Source organism: Pseudorca crassidens, chromosome 19 (assembly GCF_039906515.1).
Source record: "Pseudorca crassidens isolate mPseCra1 chromosome 19, mPseCra1.hap1, whole genome shotgun sequence".
Classification (NCBI taxonomy): domain Eukaryota; kingdom Metazoa; phylum Chordata; class Mammalia; order Artiodactyla; family Delphinidae; genus Pseudorca; species Pseudorca crassidens.
The window spans coordinates 14485893-14507658 of record NC_090314.1 but is presented as its reverse complement, the minus strand read 5'-3'; the positions used below and the strand labels follow the sequence as shown (position 1 = coordinate 14507658).

Below are 21766 nucleotides of genomic sequence, written 5' to 3'. Positions count from 1 at the left end.
AAGCCCGCGTGCCCCAATTACTGAACCCGCATGCCACAACTACTGAACCCACGTGCCACAACTACTGAAGCCCACGCGCGCCTAGAGCCCATGTTCCGCAACAAGAGGAGCCACTGCAATGAGAAGCCTGTGCACCTCAAGGAAGAACAGCCCCCGCTCGCCGCAACTAGAGAAAGCCTGCGTGCAGCAACGAAGCCTCAACACACAGCCAAAAAAAAATTAATTAAATAAAATTTTTTTAAAAGCCCAGCTCTTTAAAAAAAGAGAAAATTTGAAAAAAAATCTATTTTTTAAATTATGAGTAAAGTCAAGCCTCTTATAAGTTTGTTTCCTGCTTATTCATATACATTATCCATTTTATGAGGTCTTTATTGTTTTCTTACTAATTTATAAGAGCTTTTTGTCCAAAAGAAATTGTCAATGTGTTAGAGACTCTTTCTCACTTAGCTCTTTGTTTGACTGGCTTATATTTTTCCCCACATCTACATTTATTATGTAGTCAAATTATGTTTCCTGTATGACTCGAGTTTTGTGTCACGCTTCCCCACTCAGAGATCATATAATTCACTCATGTTTTCTTCGATATTTTCTTTGTTTCATTTCTTATGCTTGAGTCTTTGATTCATCTAGACTTTATTTTTGCATATATCCAGCTTTACTTTTTCTCCCCACAACATGAAATTGTCTCAACATTACTTCTCAAATAGCTCATATTATCCCTGCAGATTTGAAATACCACCTTTATCATTCTCAGAATTCTCATGTGCGTTTTGGCGTCTCCAGGGACTCAGTTCTGCCCCATTGACCTTACTGTCTCCTGCTTGGACACATTCATTAGTTTCCTGACCTTTCTCTTCCAAGACTTCTCCCTCTGGGTACATCCTTTCCGTACCAGTTGCCAGAAAGAATTTTTAAAAGCATGCTACTCCACTGCTTAAAATTCTAACTTCTTGGAAATTAAGCAATGTACTTCTAAATAACCTACGGCCAAAGATAAAATCATAATGGAAACTTTAAAATATTTTGAACTGAATGAGAATTAACACAGGACAAATCAAAACTTGTGTGATACAGTTAAAGCAGTGTTTAGAGGAAACGCAGAGCCTTAAATGCATATGCTAAAAAAAAATTAAGAAAAAAAGAGAGGCTGAAAACCAGTTATCTAATATTCCATCTCAAAAAGCTAAACGAATAGCAAATCAAGCCCAGAGAGAGTACAGGAAGAAATAAAGACATGAGCATATATTAGTGAAATAGAAAACTAACCTACAGTAGGGAAAATCAACAAAGCTAAAGTTTGGTTTTTAGAAAGAGTAATATAACTGATAAAAACCCCTAGCAACACTGATCAAGGAAAAAAAAAAAGGCAAACACATAAATTACCAATATGAATGAAAAGAGGACATCAGAACAGAGCCTAAGACATTTATGAAATAATAAGAGGATAGTATATACAACTTTATGCCAGTAAGCTTGACAATTTAGGTGAAAAGGACAGATTCTTTGAAAAGTAAATTTACCAAAACTGACAAAAGAAGTGAAATCTGAATAATCCCAAATTTTAAAAACTGAATCCATTAACTCCAGGCCCAGATGGCTTCACTAGTGAGCTCTCCCAAACACGTAAAGAAGCAATACCAATCTTACATGAACTGTTCCAGAGAAGAGAAAATGAGAGAACACTTTCCAATCATTTTGTGGGGCCAGCATGACATTGATATTAGCACCTGACAAGAGCGACACATGAAAGGAAAATTAGCCATCTCTCTAACGTAGATGCAATACTGCTAAACAAAACATTAGCAAATCAAACCCAGGGGTATATAAAAAGCATAATACCTTACAACCAAGTGGAGTTTATTTCAGGAATGCAAGAGAGGTGTGACATTCGAAAAGAATCAATTTATTTATCACGTTAACAGAAAAAAGAGGAGAAAAAAAAATCATATGATCATTATGATGCTGAAAAAGGTATTTGATAAAATACAATACTGATTTGTAATTTAAAAAATTCATAGCAAACTAGGAATAGAAGGGAATGTCTTTAATCAAGAATATCCACAAAAATCCTTCAGCAAACATCATTCTTTTTTTTTAATTTTTTTTTTTTTTTTAATTTTTGGCCATACCACGTGGCACGCGGGATCTTAGTTCCACAACCAGGGATAGAACCCGCGCCCCCTGCAGTGGAAGTGCAGAGTCTTAACCACTGGACTGCCAGAGTTATTTTATTTTATTTTTATTTTTTTTAATTTTTTTATTTTATGCCACGCAGCTTGTAGGATCTCATTACCCCGAACAGGGATTGAACCCATGCCCTCGGCAGTGAAAGCATGGAGTCCTAACCAACCACTGGACCACCAGGGAATTCCCAACATCATTCTTATTGGTGAGTTATTGAAAGCTTTCCCCCTAAAATCAGAAATGAAACAGGGATGCTCACTCATACCACCTCTATTCAACATTTTACTGGAGGTTTTACAGAAGTAAGAAAAAAGAAAAAATACAGAGCACAGAGATTAAAAAGGAAAAAAATAAAACTGTCATTATTTGCAGATGACATGATTAAGTAGATTGAAAAATCCAACAGATCCACAAACATTGAGGATTAATAAGTGCCCTGAGCAAGGTCATGGGATACAGAGGCAAAATACAAAGAACCATTGTATTTCTATGAACCATCAATGATCAAATGAAGAATGAAAAATTTTAAAAGACGCCATTAACAAAAGCCATAAAAAAATCAAATGTCTAAGAGTAACTCTAACTAGACATATGCAAAACCTCTACACTAAGAACTATTAAAAGATTGGGAGAGATTAAAGATCTAAAATGAAGGAACAGATGATGTTCATGAATTAGAAGATTCCGTGTTGTTGTCAGTTATCACTATACTGATCTATAGCTTCAATACAACCACAATCAACATCCTAGCACATTACTGGGGGAAGGGTGATGTTCACAAGCCAATTTTAAAAATTTATATGAAAATGCAAAGGGCAAGAATATTCAGGCACTCTTGAAGAAGAATAACAAAATTTGGGGACTTATCATTTATCAAGATTATTATAAATTTATAGTTATTAAAACAGAATTATATTGGCACAAGGATAGAAAATAGATCAATGGGACAGACAGTCCAGAAACATATGGGCACCTGATTTATGACAAAGGTGACAGTGAGGAACAGTGGTGAAAGAATGCTCTTTTAAATAAATGGTGCTGGGTCACTTGGATATCAATATTGCAAAAAAAATTAATCTTGACTCTTCTCTCACATCATACACAAAAAGTCAGTTCCTGATGAACTGAAGATTTAAATGTGGACTTAGATAGACCAAATATCTAAATATGAAAAATGAAACAATGAAGCTTCTAAGAGAAAACAAAGGACCTTGGGGTAGACAGATATTTTTTAAACAGGACACAAAAAACACTAGCTATAAAGGAAAGAATTGATAAACTGAACTTCATTAAACTTAAGAACTTCTGTTTATCAAAAGACATCATTAAGAATGAAGAGGCAAGCCACGGAGAGAGAAGATGTTTGCAATACAAGTATCTGACAAAAGATTCCTATCAGAATCTGTAGAGTTCCTACAGATCAATAAGAAAAAGTCAGGTAAGCCAACAGAAAAAGGACATTTCACAGAAGAGATTATCCAAATAGCCAGCAATCATATGAGAAGGCACCATTAGACTTCACAGAAAGGCAGAGTGAGATCACCATGTGATACCACTACACAACCACCAGAAAGGCTAAAATGAAAAAGAAAATACCAAGTGCTGACAATGAACCCTCAAATACTGCTGGTGGGAATGTCAATCGGTACAATCACTTTAGAAAACCGTTTGGTAGTTATCAACTAAAGCTGAGCACATGCATAGCTCATAACCCAGCGATCCTACCCTAAGGCAAAAACCCAACAGAAATGTGTTCATATATTCACAGAAAGACACGTACAAGAATTTTCATAGCCTCACTATTCATAACAACCCCAAACTGGAACAACCCAGATATCCATCAACAGGAGAAAAAAATATGCTGTGGTATATTCCCCAATGGAATACTCTACAGCAATGAAAATAATCAACAACAAGGTGGGTTGGATCTCATAAATACAGGAGCAAAACAGAACATACTGTATAATTCCATTTATACAGAGTTCAAAACAGGCAAACTAATCCATGGTATCAGACGTCAGGAGAGTGGTTACTCTTGGGGGTAAGGTAATAACTGGAGGGGGCCATGGGAGGTACTTCTGGGATGTTGGTAATGTCCTCTGTTTCTTGAAATTGGTATCAGCATGTGGATTTGATTTAATCTGAAAATTCACTGATCTGAATTTGTCCATTTTTGCATGTGTTGTCTTCAAAAAAGTTTATATTAAAAAATAATAATTGTGGGGAGCGGGGAGGGATAAATTAGGAGTTTGGGATTAACAGATACACACCACTATATATAAAATAGGTAAACAACAAGGATTTACTGGATAGCACAGGGAGCTATGTTCAATATCTTGTAATAACCAATAATTAAAAGAATATAAAAAGAATATATATGTATATGCATGTATGTATAACGGGATCACTTTGCTGTATGCCTGAAACTAGCACAGTATTGTAAAGCAACTACAGTTCAATAAAAAAATAATAATTGCCAAGTGTCTGAAGCACATTGAATACACAAAAATTCCAGGGGTTCATAATGATACTTAAAAGACAGAGAGAAAACAAAACAAATCAAAACACTGCATTTTTCACCCTTGGAAGTAATGACGGCATTATGCCCTTACTCTGAAAATTGACTATTAAAGGGAAAGCATTAAGCCATTTTCTTGCCTTTCCTGTATGCGCTGCATTTCAGGGTCACCAAATGGTCCTAGTTGACGAGAAAAAGCTCTTTACAGAAGAATCGTTACTAATGAATGCGGAAGGAATAATAGAACCATAAAAACACAATTTTGCAAGTCATAACGAAATACAATTAATTCAGGCCACGATCATCAATGGATAAAACTACTTAGATGAAATTTTGATAGAGCACTTCACAATTAGGCTGACCCCCCCCCCGACCCCAGCCCACTAGTTCATCTCAGTGCCGCTAAGAGTGGGCCCCCCAGGCATGTGTGCCTCCTAGTGTGACCCCCTGGGAAGAATACTGGGGCCCAAGACGCTGCATTTCTAACAGCTCCCATGTGATGCCCAGGCTGCCAGTCATCAGACCACACTGAGAAGCAACTCTCTAAAATACGTCGGCAAAGGAAACAGAAAAAAGGGAGTGAGATAAATGCAGGACGTATGGCAAAATCCTCCTGATTGTTTAGAGGATGCTCGCCAAAAAAGTTAAACCTGAATTTAATGAAGGCATTAGCCCTAACTTCCAAGTTTCGGGTAATGTAGGGGATTGAAGGACAAATCACATCGAGAGGAAACAAACGCACAAACCCTGCAAGATGTTCTGCAAGACAAGCAACTGCGCTCTGCAGTAAAGAGAAGATTTGAAACAGACACACAAACCTCAAAAATGAGCAAGGGGGTCACTCTCGACTAAGAAAGGCACAGCAACCATACGTGGGGTGTGGGTCTTGTTTGGCTCTTGATCTGAACTGTTAGAAACAGACATTTTGAGACAGTCAGGAAGATGTGAGTTAAGAACTGGGTATTAGATGATACCAAAGAATTACTGTTTATTTTGTTGGGTGATGAGAACATTATGGCTGTGTAAGAAAACATCCCCAAGTACTTCAGAAATACGTATTGAAGTACTGAAGGGTGAAATGCCTGATGCTGGGCATTTTTTTTCAAACAATGCTTCCGAAACATTAATGTGCAAATGAATCATCCAAGTATATTCTTAAAAATGCAGGGCTCCCCTGGTGGCGCAGTGGTTGAGAGTCCGCCTGCCGATGCAGGGGACACGGGTTCGTGCCCCGGTCCGGGAAGATCCCACATGCCGCGGAGCGGCTAGGCCCGTGAGCCATGGCTGCTGAGCCTGCGCGTCCGGAGCCTGTGCTCCGCAACGGGAGAGGCCACAACAGCGAGAGGCCCGCGTACCGCAAAAAAACAAAACAACAAAAAAAATGCAGATTCTGATTCAGTAGGTCAGGGAGTGGTGCTAAGATCCTAGTCTGACCGCCGCTAAGTGATGCCAGGCTGCTGTTGGTCCCCAGACCAAACTGTGAGCAGCAAGGCTTCAAAATACTTTGGCAAAGGAAACAAAAAGGGACAGTGAAACACATAAATGCAGCAAGCGTGGCAAGATCTTGATAGCTGTGTCATCTGGGTGATGGGTATATTGGGTTTATTAATGTTATTTGCTTTAGTTTTGTACATGCTTAAAACTTTGTTAAAAACCAACCTTCCAGGGACTTCCCTGGTGATCCAGGGTGTAAGACTCTGCGCTCCCAATGCAGGTGGCCTGGGCTCAATCCCTGGTCGGGAACTACAACCCACATACATGCCACAACTAAGAGCCCACATGCTGCAACTAAAAGATCCTGCGTGCCGCAACTAAGACCCTGTGTAGCTGAAATAAATAAAACATTAAAAAAAAAAAAAAACCCAACCTTCCAAAGGCTGAAGGAGCAGGCACCCTGTGAGAGGGTAGTGTCCACTCTCTCCTCTCAATTCCCAGTCTCCTTCCCCAAGCCTGGCACAAAATAGACATCTGTACTTTATTCCTTTCCCTTTATACCTCTGCCTTGCCCGGAATGATTGGTGGTGACTCATAAAAATACACCATGTGCTAAAATAAAACTTGTTTTAAAATAATGGGACAGGTCAAAAAAACTAAAAAGGGAGAACTACCCACTTCTTACAAGGGGCGACTGGAAGGCATTCTTTCCCCTTTTTACCATCTGTGTGACTTAAGAGACATGAATTGAAACCCCTGTGATAAGTCCAGCCTCCTCCCCCCGGCATCCATGGTACCCCCCTGCCCAGCCCAGTGTCCCCTCTGCCAGCTCTGCTCTCTGGCTCGATACCCCACTTCCTGAACACCATCTGCATACCACCCGCCGCAGGGCCTTTGCACAAGCGGTTCCCTCTGCCAATGTGCCTTCCTCATCACTCTCCCACCTCTACCCCATCCTTTGGGGCCCTGCCCCAGGAGCAAATCCAGATTCTCAGCCAGAGTACCCCAGTGGTCCCTGAGCTCCCTCGGCATCCTGTGGGGTCTCTGTCGCTCTGACTAAATCGTGTCTGGGTCAGAGTGATCTGTGATAAAGTCTGTCTCCCCAAAACTGTAATCTGATTTGAGTCATCTATGACACACCCCCAACCACTGAGTCCCGCTCAGCACAGTGCCAGGCCCAGATGAAGTGTCCTGGAAACATCAAAGAGGGACAGAGATTCCTGATCCCCTACCCCAACCCCCACATCCCCATTTTGCTTTGTTCAACGGCGGGATCTTGGTGCAAGATTCCTGAGGGGTGGGAAAGGGGAGGAGATAAGCAGAGAGACCATTACAGCCACCCTCCTTGACCACCTGCTGTCTTCCAGGTACCATACTCAGGTGCTGAGGCTCAGAGAGGTCAGGTGATTGCTCGTGGCCCATCAGCAAATTGTAATTTGTGTCTGGGGCCCAGGTCTGCCTATTTCTAAAGCCTTTAATAAAAGCTGGAGGCGCTGCGGGGGCGGGGGGGGGGGATGGTGTAAACAGAGACCTGGCTCCCTGTTGTGCCAGCAGCTCAGAGCTGGGGCAGAGCTCTGGGTTATGGAGCTGGTAATTAGGTCAGTGAGAACATATTTATGTGTGTGTGTGTTCAGGAGTGTCACCGGGGCCGCTGAGCTTTCCCATAAGGCCAGCCAGTGCCTGGGGTCCACCAGGCGTGGGCCGCCTTGCTGGGGCAGGCTTCCCCCAGGCCCCTGCCGTGGTCCCTCTGCTCGGGCTGTACCTCCATCAGGGGACCCCTCTCTTCCCACTTCCCACTTCGACTCAGAGAAGAGAGCATGAGCCCAGGAGGGAGACAGCCCTGAGTTCAAATCCTCGCTCTGCCACGGAGTCCCTGAAGGACCTTGGGCTTGTCACTTCACCCCAGTCTCCCCATCTGTGACGTGGGACCGTGCAGACTAGTGGGGCAAGGCCGGGCGCAGCATCTGACATCTTGCAGGCTCAGTATGTGGGTGCTAATGTCAGTGTTATAACCACAAGGGAGGCCTGCCACGTTCTCTGACAGCCTTGCCCGCCAGCTCAAGGCCCCTTCTTGGGCTGCCAGTGGTGAGAGCCCGGCTGAACCGGAGTCTGTCACCACAGCGCCCACAGGGCCGCCTCTCCAAGCTGTCCCGGCCACACAGGTCTGCTGAGTCAGAGTCCCCTCCATCCTGTCAGCCACCACTGCCTGCACCCACCCCCTATCTCCCCCACCACACCAGGCAGTTTAAATACACATTCTCACAGTACTGTTCTCGGTTTAGCAAACTGAACCCAGAGGGGTGGATGCAGGGCAGGGAATGGTTTGCCCACACGTATACAAGGAGCCGGGCCATAGAGCTAGGACTAGATTCAGCCTTCCTGACGCCCAGTCCAGAGCACCCAGAAAGGTCTGCAGGCCGCCTGTCCCGTGGGGCAGCTCACCCTCCACCCACCCGCCTGGGTCTTCCATGTTGAGCCTCATCGTCCCAGCCCCAAACCTCATCCCTCGGTCCCCCACCCTGGCCCCTTCACAGGCTACCTAATAACCATGGCCGACAGGTCTAGAGCAGACAGTGTTGTGCTCTGTGCTAAAGTGCTTCTTCCTCCTAAACATTTCTCGTAAGTGTCTCTCCCTCCCCATGCCCTCCTGCCCCAACCCCCCGGATGGGACCTCAGCAGCGGCTCCTCACGGGCCCGTCTGCCTCCCCTTTCTCCAGGACTCCGCCTTCTACACCACAGGCACGTCCGGGCTAGGGGCCTGCTGGCCTTCCCACTGCCCTCAGGGTGTGGCCCGAGCTCCCTCAGCCTGGCACTCTGGGCCCCCCACACTCTCCACCAGCACCCTGACCACCCGCATGGCCCCCAGCTACTCCCCAAGCCAGCCTCCCAGAGAAGGTCGGAGGCGTCTGGCTCCTGCGTGGACCGCTCTCCACACCCGGCTGGCCCACGAACACTGTGCTTGTCTTACCTCTGCCTGGGATGCCCTTTCCCCATCCCCTGTGTGTCATCTGAAGGCATTCTCAGTGGGCCCTCTGGCTGGGGACAGAGGGTCAGGGTTATTGTGTGCGTGTGGCCTGCTCCCCACTAGGGCCCAGCGTGTCCTGGTTGTGGGGCACAGGCAGCGTCAGAGCAGACAGCCTTCTGTTCCCACTCAAACCTCACCCTGCGTCTCCTTAAACACACTCCTCACACCCGGGTCTCTGTCCATACTGTTTCTCCTGCACAGAAAGCCTCCCTCTCACCCCGCACCACCTGTCTGCACTTGCTATGCACCTCCCCCATCCTCAGGGCCACCGCGGACACTACAGTCCCCCATCCTCAATGGCCAAGGTTTCCCATCACACACTTGCACTCAGGTCTGGGGTTGTGCCCCGGGAGGAGGCAGGTCTGACACCTCCCCACTCCCCCAGCAGGACCCAGCAGGGCCCCAGGCCCCAGCCTGAAGCTGGTGCAACAGCAGAGCCGGCCCTGGACTGCTGGCTCGTGTACCACTGTAAGGTTTTACAGGCCACTAGCACAGTTCCCTTCCTCACACGAGCGATGCAGACGCAATCTCTGAGACCCTGGGGGGAGAAGTGAGTGGCTGCGGTCACAGAATGAGTCAGGGTGAAGACTGACCTCGGAACAGCAGGCTGCATGGTAGCAGGACGAGATGGGCAGCCCCAGGGTTTCCGTGAGTTTGTATCTACATCTGACTGTCCCAGAAAACTGATGTTATCTCATCTGCTCCCACTGATAAGAAGTGGGCATCACCACAGTGGGTGCTTGGGAAGGGTGGAAGGTCAGGCCAGGAACAGTTTGGATTCTCTCCAGCCTAGGGAGGTGCAGCCAGGCACAGGATGCAGGGCCCTGGGCGTGGGGTCACTGTCTGAGGGGTTCCTCCACCCTCTCTGGCATCTCCTTGTCACTTTCTCAGACTCTCTCCAGCCCTTAAGACTCAGCGCCAACCTCACTTCCTCCAGGAAGCTCTTCATGATTGGTCCATCCCTAAATCTCAGGACCTCACAGCTTGGAGAGGAACTGTCACAGTTCCATTTCTCCCACTCAGACTGGCGCTGCTGGGGCCCTGATCTTACCCCCAGCCCATAGCATAGCCAAGCGGGGTAAGTGATTTCATTGCAAGTCTGCTGCATCTTGCTCTCTGCTGTCCGTCAGCCTGGGGAGTGCCTTAGCCTCAGAAGGGGTTTGATACATGTCATCTGGATTGACATTGCTGAAAAAGGTGCTGGGGTGATAGATGGTCTTTCCAGAGGCCACAGGAGACAGAGACAAGCAGGAGACCAGAGTGACACCAGGGTTAGTGTCCCAGGCCATGGGGTATCCTAGAGCTGGGAGGCAGGCAGAGGCTTGGCCTTGAGCCCCGCTTCTACTAGTACGTGCTTGTAACTATGGCCAGTCATTACCCCTCTCTGGGCCTCAGTCACCTCCTCTCTACTGGGATGGGGTGGACCAGGTATGGACACACTTGGTGATGGGGGATCAAAGCCATAAACCATAAAAAGCATTGAGACCTTCCCCACACACCATATGTAACTGAAAGTAAAGGGAAGTCTAAACTGTAAAATAAGGAAAAGGAAGTTCAACAAGGTTTTGATCTTTCCACGATGACTATTTTGATGTTTTTTTAAATATCAAATATTAAAAGGTATCCAAAAATGTATGCTTTGCTCGTGCCCCATGCACGTTTGGCCTGCCTCTTGGGTGATCTGGCCCCATGGTAGGTGCTAATTCTGAGCCCCCTCCCAGCCTGGCCTCAGCTCTCAGCCACTGTCTGGCGTTCACTAGCTAGCCCCCACCCATCCTTGGGGAGAACTCAGGCTCCCAGCAGCCCTGAAGCTACAACTGCCTGATGTCCAGTCTCATTCTTCTGACCAGCTCCTGGCCAGCGCAGGAGGCCCCCGGGAAGCCTGCCGGATCACTACACAGGACCACCCTCGCCTCAGGCTGGATCTGAGCAGTGCCCAGGGGCTCGCTGACCACGCTTATTCTCATCCCTGGGGCCTAGTGGCGGGGTGCAGACTCCTGGCTTGGCTTGCCTCAAGGGGCTTCCAGAGGAGTTTTAAAGGCCATATGGGACCCCAGGCAGTGGAGAGGGAGTGTCCCCTCCCCCCATACAGGTTCTCTCAGGGGACCTAACGTCAGGAACAGGAAGCAGGCTCCCCCCACGCGTTCGCCGCACGGTCTCTCATCAGTGCTCACCTGAGCACGGGGTCCTCACCCTCCTCAGCTAAACCGGGGGGCTCCGCTGGGCGGGTGGGCCGCACCAGCCTCCACACTCTGGGGACAAGCTTGGCACAGACCTGAGGGGCTGCCTGGAGTGGGTTCCAGGGGAGAGGGCCTGCGTGGGGAGGGGAGCTGGCGGGAGGAACAGGAGGCAGAGCCCTGGAGTCCAAAGCCACACGCTGTCAGCAGCCAACAGAGCCTCAGAGGTCCTTCCTACCTGGGGGTCTGACCCACGGAGCAAGACGGGCTTCCAGGGGGAGTCCCCAGACTTTCTCTGCCCTCAGGCTCTGAGCCCCACCAGAGACACGCAGATGGACAGGCTGTGCAGCCCCTCGGGGCAGGGGGTGAGGCTGACTTACTGGTCATGCAGAGCAGAGTGTGGAAGAGCCACATCCTGGCTGGAGCAGAGGCAGCGGCGTGGGCCTCGACTCGCTCAGCTTCCCTCCGCAGCTCCAGGGCTCAGACAGCCAGGAGGCGGGGACAGAGGCGCACACACAGGCAAGGACCACAGGCAGGCAGGCACTTTCAAGTAGACACAGACGCTTCACTTGTAAACGGCTGGCTGCGTGGCTTCCTCAGCAGTTGTGGGCTGGGTCCTGGGAGCTCAGAGACACCAGCCAGCCCTGCCCCATCACCCACGCTTTGGTGGAACAGTGAGCCGAGGTTTGGCCTGGGAACAGGGCTGGATGATCTCAGCAGCAGATGTGTGAGGTGCAGGAGCAGTATTAATCCAGCCGTTGTTTAGCATCCACGTGGGTGGGTCCCAGCCCCATGCCCTGCCCCGGAACCCGCCACTACACACCTCACCCCAGCGCCTGGCCCAGGGTCCTTCCTACCGAAAGCACCCTCACAGCTCGGGGCTCCGGCACTCCGCCTGCGCACGCGAGGCCCTGAGACTGCGGAAGGTCAGGTGAGTGGAAAGACCCACGTGCTGCCTGAATCGCTGCCTCAGTGCAGCTTTGGCTGCATTCTCGTTAACACCTGACTACAGCCCATGATATGGAACTAACCTCACGAGCTCTGGGCTACCAGAACAACGGAAGAAGTGACACTCCATGCACCTTTCAGCACACCTTGGATCCAACCCAGCAGCCCAGAGGACACACTGCCAACAGCCTGCAGTCATATTTAAATGCCAACTTCACGATCTGTCCAATTTTCCCCGTGACCACATCTGTCGCAGAAGGAAGTCCCTCCCGCACCTCTACTTCCCAGACTGTTGGCCGTGCAGAGCAGTGCTGTCCAACAGAACTCGGCGATGAGGGTCTAGAGCCGCACGGTCCAACACGGGAGCCCCTAGCCACATGTGGCTACTGAGCCCTTGAAATGTCACCAGTCACTGAGGAACTGAATTTTCAATTTTATTTCATTTTAATTAATTTACAATCAAAAAGGCAGGGGACTCTATGTCTCTCTCACATGAATGCCTGCATCTCCAGGGAGAGCGCTTTGAAGTGTTAATATAAGTGTTAAAACACAGCACACAATGGTGATGACTTAATGACTAGATGAAAATCAATTTTATCTTGTTTCTCACAGTGAAAGCCTGCTTGGCCAAAGTTCTGTAAAGACTGATGTCACTTATAACATTCTTGCATTGTTTGCTTTGGTCTGACAAAATACCTCCGACTAGCACGATAGTTCCCTGATGTTACACGGTTGTTTGAACAGAGATTACGATTCACTGTTTTTCACAGTATATACCATCCAACAGAGCAGTTAAACAGATGAAAAAGCAAAGCTCCAGGTCTGATGAGTTGTCTGCCAGATCACGACGAAGATCACCCCAAGTTGGCTTCACCTCGTCACAGGCCAGGGTGCTGGCTGTCTTCCCACACTCAGGGCTCAGTGACTCTTTCCCTCCCTGTTCCCAGTGCCAGGGGCACCTGGCAGAGCAAGGAGGGGCTCCCCTCCCACCACTGGCCCAGAGCGGGAGAGAACAGACCCAGGCCGCAGAGCAGAGCAGCAGTAAGGACAGGCTGGAACCCACGACTGCAGCCTGCTGGAGGTTTCTGAGAGAAAACAGGACTTTGGTTTGGAGTGTGAACTTTAGGACATCTCTGGAGGCCAGGCAAAGTTGATGAGTGGATGCTGGAACAGGTGCAGGGCCATTTTCTGCATCTTTGGAGACTTCCAGAATGCTGACTCCTCCTGCATCCATCCGAGATGTATTTTCCAAGCTTGTTGGTGCCGGCACAGCAGACCCCTAATCACGAGCACGCAGGGGCCCTTCAAGCCCTTCTGACAGTAACTGCTGTCCCCACAAACCCAGACTTAAGGTCCTAAGTCAGAGCCAGGCTATATAATGCTACATCCAAAAGCAATGTGAAAATGGCTTCTTAACTCATTTGACTTTAAACAAATGGTAAGGGACCAACTTGAGGGAATTCTACAACATGACGGGACTGAACACTTCAAAAACGTCAACATCATAAAAGGCAAAGAAAGGCAAAGGAATCGCTCCACATTATAAGAGACTAAAGACAGGATATTAACTGTAGTGTGTGATCCTGGATTGTATCCTAGACCAGAAAAGAACATTATTGGGACAGCTGGCAAAATTGAAGCATGAACCACGGATTAGGTACTATTGTACTGATTAAAATTATACATTTCCTGAATTTGATAACAATGCTCTGGTCATATGAGAGAATGTCCTTGTTCTTAGAAAATGTACACTAAAGTATTATATTTAGGGAGTAAAGGGATGCGATGTAGGCAAGTAACTCTCAAACAGTTCGTGGCTGGTGGGGGACAAGGGGGTGAGGGGGGAGGGAGGGGAGGAAGAAAAGAATGAATAATGAAATGTGGCAAAATGTTCCTTGGTCTACCCTCGAAACGATTCTGTAATTGTTAAATTAATTCACAATGAACAGTTTTAAAGTTAGGGGACGGAGGACACATGTTCAGCCTGAGCTGAAAGGACTAACTGCTTTGTTTGCGGAGTGAGCGGACAGCACAACTCACCAGGGGATGGGGGCTGTCCCCACAGGCCTGCCTCATCGCCCCCAGACACAGGAAATACTTCTAATTACCCACTTGCCTTCTGAGTCCTAGGAGGCTGGGAGGAGGGCATTTGGAAGAGTGAGGATGTTACTGAGACTAGACACGGGACTGCAGCAGAGGACAGAGCTGGCAAAGGGGCTCCGGGAAGACTGAAAAGCAGTCGTAATCACGCCCATTGACTGAGCGTCAGGAGGGGACGCAGACTCAGTGCCAAGGGCCTTCCACGCAAGCCCTCATCTGATCCTCACAGCCACCATACTCGGTTATCCCGATTTTGCAGATGAGGATGCTGGCTCAGAGACAAGAGGTTAAGTAATCTGCCCAAGGCCATATGGCTAGTAAGTGGCCGAGTGGACTCAATCAAATGGGTCTGTTTCCTCCAGAACCAGGACTCTGAACTACAAACCCTACTGCCTTCAGACCCATGGATCAAAATCCCTCCCAGTCTGTGAGCTTTTAAAAAGCAGTGACCTCATTCCACAAACACACACTGGGACCCTTGCATTACTGGGTGCCATGGACTGAACTGTGTCCCCCTCCCCAAATTCATATGTTGACGCCATAACCCCCAATGGGACTACATTTGGAGATAGAGCCTTTAGGAGATAATTAAGATCAAAAAGGTAGGGCCCAGGACTTCCCTGGCGGCACACTGATTAAGAATCTGTCTGCCAGTGCAGGGGACACGGGTTCGAGCCCTGGTCGGGGAAGAACCCACATGCCATGGAGCAACTAAGCCCATGCACCACAACTACGGAGCCTGCACTCTAGAGCCCACAAGCCACGACTACTGAGCCTGCGTGCCACAACTACTGAAGCCGTGCGCCTAGAGCCCGTGCTCCGCAACAAGAGAAGCCACTGCAATGAGAAGCCCGTGCACCGCAACGAAGAGTAGCCCCTGCTCACCGCAGCTAGAGAAAGCTCACGCACAGCAATGAAGACCCAATGCAGACAAAAATAAATAAAAGTAAAAAAAAAAAGGTAGGGCCCTAATCCAATAGGCTTGGTGGCTTGAGAAGAGGAAGAGACATCTCTCTCTCCAAGCGCATGCACCAAGGAAAGGCCATGTGAGCACACAGTGAGATGCTGTCTGCAAGCCAGGAAGAGAGGCCTCGTGCGAACCCAACTACTAGCACCCTGATCCTGGACTTCTACTTTTAGACCATTGAGAAAATAAGTTTCTGTTATTTAAGCCACCCAGTCCATGGTATTTTGTCATAGCAGCCTGAGCTGATTAAGACACTGGGCTACCTCCTAAAAAATCTCCCAAGTGAAACACAGAATGGTGTGTGTGCACTGGGGAAGGGGGGCAAGCAGGGAAGGGAGCAAGGGAGAGGATCTCCTTCTCCTTTCGTAACGGAGGGCTGGGGCGGGGGTGTTGCACCGGCTCATGGAACCAAGGGTGCAAGGGCTTAGGTCTCTTGCTTGCCCCCAACTCCTTCCCGTCCAACTTACGCTCCTGATGCTCCTTGGGAAACCTCAGCAAAGATCCTAGAACTGACATTAGCACTAGAAGGAAACCTGGAGGTCATCCCACTTGAGCCCTTCATCTGACAGGCAGGAACACTGAGGTCCCAAGAAGCGAAGGGACTCGTTTGGGTTTTTTTTTCAAGTCTGCAGATGAGCTAGAACGAGTCCCCAAGGCTGCGGGCCCAGCCCCAGCCATCACCCCATTTGACCCCCCCCCGCAAAAGACATTCTACCTGAGCAAAACAGTGCCGTCTCCTGCTCAAGGGCCCTCTGACGAACTCTTGCCACTAAGAGGTGACGCATTAAACACACGACAGCCCCAGGAAGGGACGGGAAGGCCTCATCACCTCTCCTGTCGATGGTGTGGTCCCTTGCTCTAACCAACACTGGTCCCGAGGCAGGGGTGACACAGTCTGAGGTAACACAAAATCTCAACTACTGAAGACTCTGTCATCCAGAGGAGGCCTCTGGAATTCGCTCCAACAAAACCAGGTAAGAACCCCGGGTGCCGGGTGCTGACTTTGGTGGGTTAAAGACCACCCATACCCTAGAGTTGTATTTATAGCAGAGCAAAAGCCCACTGCAATGCCTCACAACTATTTGAAATAAGCTTCTGAGCCAGCATTTCCCTGACCGCTCCCAGGAACATCCAAGTTATGTGAAACGTTCATAGAATTTCATTGTTTTAAAAAAGGCTAGAGTATTATTTTTCTTCTAAGATTTACTTTATAAACATGTAAGAAAAGTTCTACGTTACTACTGGTCAGACTACACAACAACAGTCTGCCTTGAAGCCAGCATGCTGTTCTCAAGTTCATCAAAGACATTCTGTCCTTCTAGTTCTTCAAAGAAAAAAATGGTTTGACTTCTAATTTACTTATTGTGTAAGATTTAAAGGCAAATACTTGTACATCAACTTATTTGTGCAGCAATTAATTAATCTGTGAAGCCGTCATTTGCTGTTAACTTTAATCCAAATTGCCTGTTAGCATTTCACCGTAACTTTAAAACTGCTCCGCGTGACAGTGGGAAGCCTACTTTAGGCAAAAGAGTTGTTGCCAGGAACGAATTGTTTCTTTGTGTCTTCTTTGGGCTGCTGTCACTTCCTCACCAATTGGATCAGATGCTAAGAATCGGCCCAGCAGTCTCTCTTTGGGGCCTCTGATCCACCCGCCGGCTTCCTTTCTTGGTCTCCTGGGTGCAGATGAATGCTTTCTAAAAAATATTCTGGATTATCTACATGACTCTCTAGCAAATTCTTTACAAAGCCAGGTAAGCTTCAGCTCAGATACAGCCAGATCATCAAAATTTGAACTTCATGGAGGTCTACTTAATGAGATTCTTTCTTATGCAAGTGCGATTTATGCACTTGTGAACAACCTTCCTCTTTTTTGAATCTGGTAGTCTCCGCTAGAAGCAGACTAGCCTGCAGACAAAGGTGCCAGAGCTGGGTTGGCTTCCCACAATTCATTCATTTGCCAAACACTTTTTAGGCACCATTTACTCTGGACTGGCCTGGTAGGAAGAACAGATAACAACATGAAGAAGCCTGCTCACAGGGGCTGCTAGCAGGGAAAACAAAACATGAAAATAAAGTGTTGTGTGTACAAGGCAGAACCACGAGGACTAGCCTGTAAGAGGATGCCGGGGCTTCAGAGAATGGAGCTGCTCCAGCAGCTGGGGAATTCACACATCCAGCTATGTGTACAGGGGATCTGCCAGGTGCCAGGCTCGGCACTCGGACTGGGGAAGCCCATGACCAAGCCAGATGCGGCCCTGCTCTCACGGAGCTCACAGTCTAACAAGAAGACAAAGCAGGAAGACGGAACTGCGATCCAGTGTACCGGTGTGCTGGCTTGAGGGGGTACAGAGATTTGGCATTACATACATATTTCACTTAGGCAAACGTTATGGTATTTGTCTGAAAAAGTTAGGAAAAAAAAAAAGTCAAGGAAAACAGTTTTAAGTCATTTGGGCCATTCCATCTGCCACTCCGCTCCCTGAGCAGACAGGCGGGAGGGCCAGAGGTGAGCTTGTGCCCCTGCTGCTCCCGTGGCCTGTCTCAGTTCCCAAGAGCCTCTTCAAAAGCGAACTGCTCGCCTGAGTGTGAGTCTAACAGCTACAAATAAGTGTTGCTTGCATAACACGGCCCTATTTGCAGGCTAACCACTTCTCCTGGTGCTCAGCGAAAGAAACTGTGACCTATTCCTGCACAGGCAGGAACCAGCCGCACTGCACCCTGCGAGAATGGTCTTCAACATGGCGCCTTCCTCAAGGTGTCTGAAAGGAGTTTTGATTACACTCAATTTTTATCCTAGGCATGACTTTATAACCTAAACCTGGAATGTAACAAGACTCCTTCGTGGCAGTACCATGGGACACATAACAGGGCCAATAACCTTGCTCTGGAAGTTGCAGGTAGCTTCCTGGAGAGGTTTGTAAGTCCTTGAGGATGAGGGAGAGGAGAAGGCAAAGCTGAAGTGGGATGAGGAGAGGACCAGGGGGTCACTGGGGAAAGGAACAGCACTGAGCAAAGTCTGGGAGGCTGGTGAGATCAAGATGCCTCCAGGAAACCAGCAGGCAGAAGGTCGGGGAGGATGGGGAGAAGAGGCTAGAGATACTGCCAGAGGCTAGATCTTGACCAGCCTCGTGAGCTGTCAAACGAGTTCAGAATTTATCCCATCGGCAATGGTGATGCTTTTAGGCAGAGGAGTAATAGGAATAACCTTCGTAAGAATGTTCGTCCTGAAGCACATGAAAAGATGCCCAACATCATTAGTCATCAAGGAAATGCAAATCAAAACCATAATGAGATACCAATTCACATCGAAACATAACAAGTCTTGACAAAGATGTGGAAAAATTGGAACCCTCATACGTTGCTGGTGGGAATGGAAAATGGTGCAGCCACTTGGAAAAACAGTCTGGCAGCTCTTCAAAGGTTAAAGATAGAGATACCAGAGGACCCAGCAATTCCACTCCTAGGTATATAACCCAAGAGTAATGAAAACATATGTCCATGTAAAAACTTGTACATGAATTCTCACAGCAGCCTTATTCATAACAGCCAAAAAGTAGAAACAACCCACCGGTCCATCAACTGATGAATGGCTAAACAAAATATGGTATACCCATACGATGGAACATTACTCAGCAATAAAAAGAAACGAAGTACTGACATATATTACAACATGGATGAACCTCGAAAACATGTTTAGTTAAAGAAACCAGTCACAAAAGCCACAAAGTGTATGATTTCCATTTATATGAAATGTTCAGAACAGATAAATCCATAGACACAAAAAGTAGTTAGTGGTTGCCAGTGGGGAACAGGGGATGGGGTACTGCGAATGGGTACAGGGTTTCTTTTTGATGATGAAAATATTCTAACATTGATTATGGCAATGGATGCACAACTCTGTGAATCTACTAAAAGCCACTGAAATGTACACTTTAAATGGGTGAACCGTATGCTATGTAAATTATATCTCAATGAAGCTGCTAACAACACCGAAAGTTCATCCCAGCTGCAGTGTGCAGAATGGAGAAGGAGAGACAGGGGAGAGGAACCAGTAAAGAGGCTGCTGCAGGGATGGAGTGGGAGAAGACAGTTTCTGACCTAAGGCGAGGGACTCATGGGGTCAGGCTAGAGGAGGCCAGGGGAGGAGAGGTTCCATTGTGTGCTGGGCTCCACAAGCTCTCCTGGGTAGTTGGCACCTCTCCCAAGGTGGAGAGTGGAAAACAGAAATGAGGTATCTGTAATTATTATCAAGCAGCAAAACGTATCTAAAATCTCATATGTGTAAAGACTAAACCGACTGTCCATCTTTGCTCCCCAGCTCCCAAGAAAGGGCCTGGGCTTCCAGAACCCCCCACTCGTAAGACGCTGCAAGATCTGAGTGCTTGAGTGGGCTGGAGAGTGAGAGGCTAAGGCCAATAACTTTGGGAAATAAAACTTAACGTCTTTAAAGGTAATTTTTTGGGCTGTGCGTGTTTGTGAGAACTGCAAGGCTGCTGAAGTAGGCATTTTTCTTGGTCACAACAGTTTTAACTACATACCACCGCCCTTCCTGAAAGCCTTCCTTGATTCCTAGCAAAAGACTGGTGAGGGCTGAAAGGCCATGGGACAAGTGGGCCTGAACTACTGGTGGGAAAGGGTCATGACTGGGAAACACAAGGGAAAGTCTGAGAAGGGGAGTTTTCTGAACACTGCAGAGAGAATGTCAGTGGGGACCCTGACCACGGGGACCTCTTTGTCTCACTAGTGGCCCAGAGACTGGAGTGGGGTGGGGGTAGTCCCGTCCACAACCTCACGCACACCCTCAGTTGTCTCCTTGACACTCCCCGCACCTGCCGCAGATGCTGGTGCTGGCCAGCCCGCTGCAGCCACCGCTCTGAGACAGCAAAACACCATTAAGACGCACCAACGAAGCCAGCGGCTCAGGTACCAGCCCATTCATTTGCTAGAAGGGGAAACTGAGGCCCAGGCCCACGGAGCAGAGCCAGGGGTCGGCGTCTCTGACTCTACAGCCCCTGCACTTCTCACTTGACCAACCGCCCAGACCCTGGCCCCTCCTCAAGAACCTGGTTCCCAGCTGTGTGCTTCATGGGCAAAGAGCTGAGAAACCCTCAGAAACCTTAGGTCTCAACTGGCAGGGAAACCAGAACCAGCTCTTTCCTAGAATCCCACTAGGAAGCTGAAACATATCATGGTTACATGCTCTCATCTTTCTACAGGGAGGGAAAAAGCAGGTTAACCAACAAAATATGGACAACACAGTTCTTGTTGCAACTCTCAAGTCTCCCCGCCCTTCTTTATTAAACAAAGCGTTCGTTCTGCCCTCCACCGCACCGTACTGCAATCAACTGATCATGTGACCATTAGCTCAGGCAGAGCAAAGAGCTCTAGAACCCTGAGCTGCACTGGGTGCTGAACATTCCAGACAGGTGAGGGGCTGTGACATCACACAAGCAACACAGGCTTTATTCTCTTTAACTCCTAAGCTCTACTGAATTGAAGTAAGACACTATTTTTAAGCCTGCAGAGGAATACAACACTAAATACTTCAAAATAAAAATCAGACAGGAAGACAAAATAACCTACCACCTTCTCATGGTAAAATAATCTGAAAGGAGTTTAGAAATAAATGAACTAAAATTTCTGTAACTATTATCTTATTTGCCAGTTTTGCAGAGTCTTCAAGTGCCAGAACTTGGAGACAGAAAGAATAAATATCAGTGTTATCACTTCTGAAGTGATAATAAATGACAGGTTCCCATCTCAGGTGGATGGGTTTTTTTCCCTACAGCGGCCAAAAAGCAAGGTAAACTCTATGTACAACAGACAGACTATACAGTTAGGATCATTTAAAAATAATGCGGCTCCCCTCTTTGCCTTCTTCCAAAGTATATAATATATATTTAACAGCACATAAGAAGACACCACTTGAGCTTCCCTCGTAGCCAAAAGGAAATATTTTCACATATAAAAATTAAAAATTTAAACTTTTAAATCATTAATATTTTTTAAACATAATACAGACTTAAAAATTGTTCAACATTAACCCATGACCCCACCCCTAGCACAAAAATCCACCCCAAAGTCACAGTTTTTTGTTCCTAAAAATCCCACAGCACTGAACTTGATCTTCACTGCAAGCTGATTGCTAACAAGGCCCCCTAACAGAAATCCCCAGGGAGGAACGAAGGGCGATCGACGCTGCGGCTCTTATCTACCTGGGCGGCATGGGTGCACCTCTGAGGTCAGGTCCATGAGATTCGGCCCCCACACTAGGATCCTGGAAGGGTGAGCTGGCAGCTTCCCTCATCTTCCCCCTCGAAGGCTGTCCAATAAGCACCTGGGAATTGACTTTTCTTGGAAAAAGGGTGCTGGTAACAGCTGTCAGGGCCAAGGCAATAGTGAGAAGTTCA

The 21766-nt window shown here is 47.7% G+C and overlaps 1 protein-coding gene across 2 annotated transcripts in view; it reads right to left on the bottom strand.

Annotated features, from left to right (window-relative positions):
• Positions 1 to 16538: 16538 nt before the first annotated feature.
• NCBP3 (nuclear cap binding subunit 3) overlaps positions 16539 to 21766 on the bottom strand; it is a 31857-nt gene continuing 26629 nt past the window's right edge. For both annotated transcript variants that reach the window (XM_067717400.1, XM_067717401.1), the window contains exon 14: positions 16539 to 21734. In XM_067717400.1, coding sequence (XP_067573501.1) covers positions 21626 to 21734 — 109 coding nt within the window. In that variant the 3' untranslated portion in view covers positions 16539 to 21625. The remainder of the gene's footprint in view (positions 21735 to 21766) is intronic.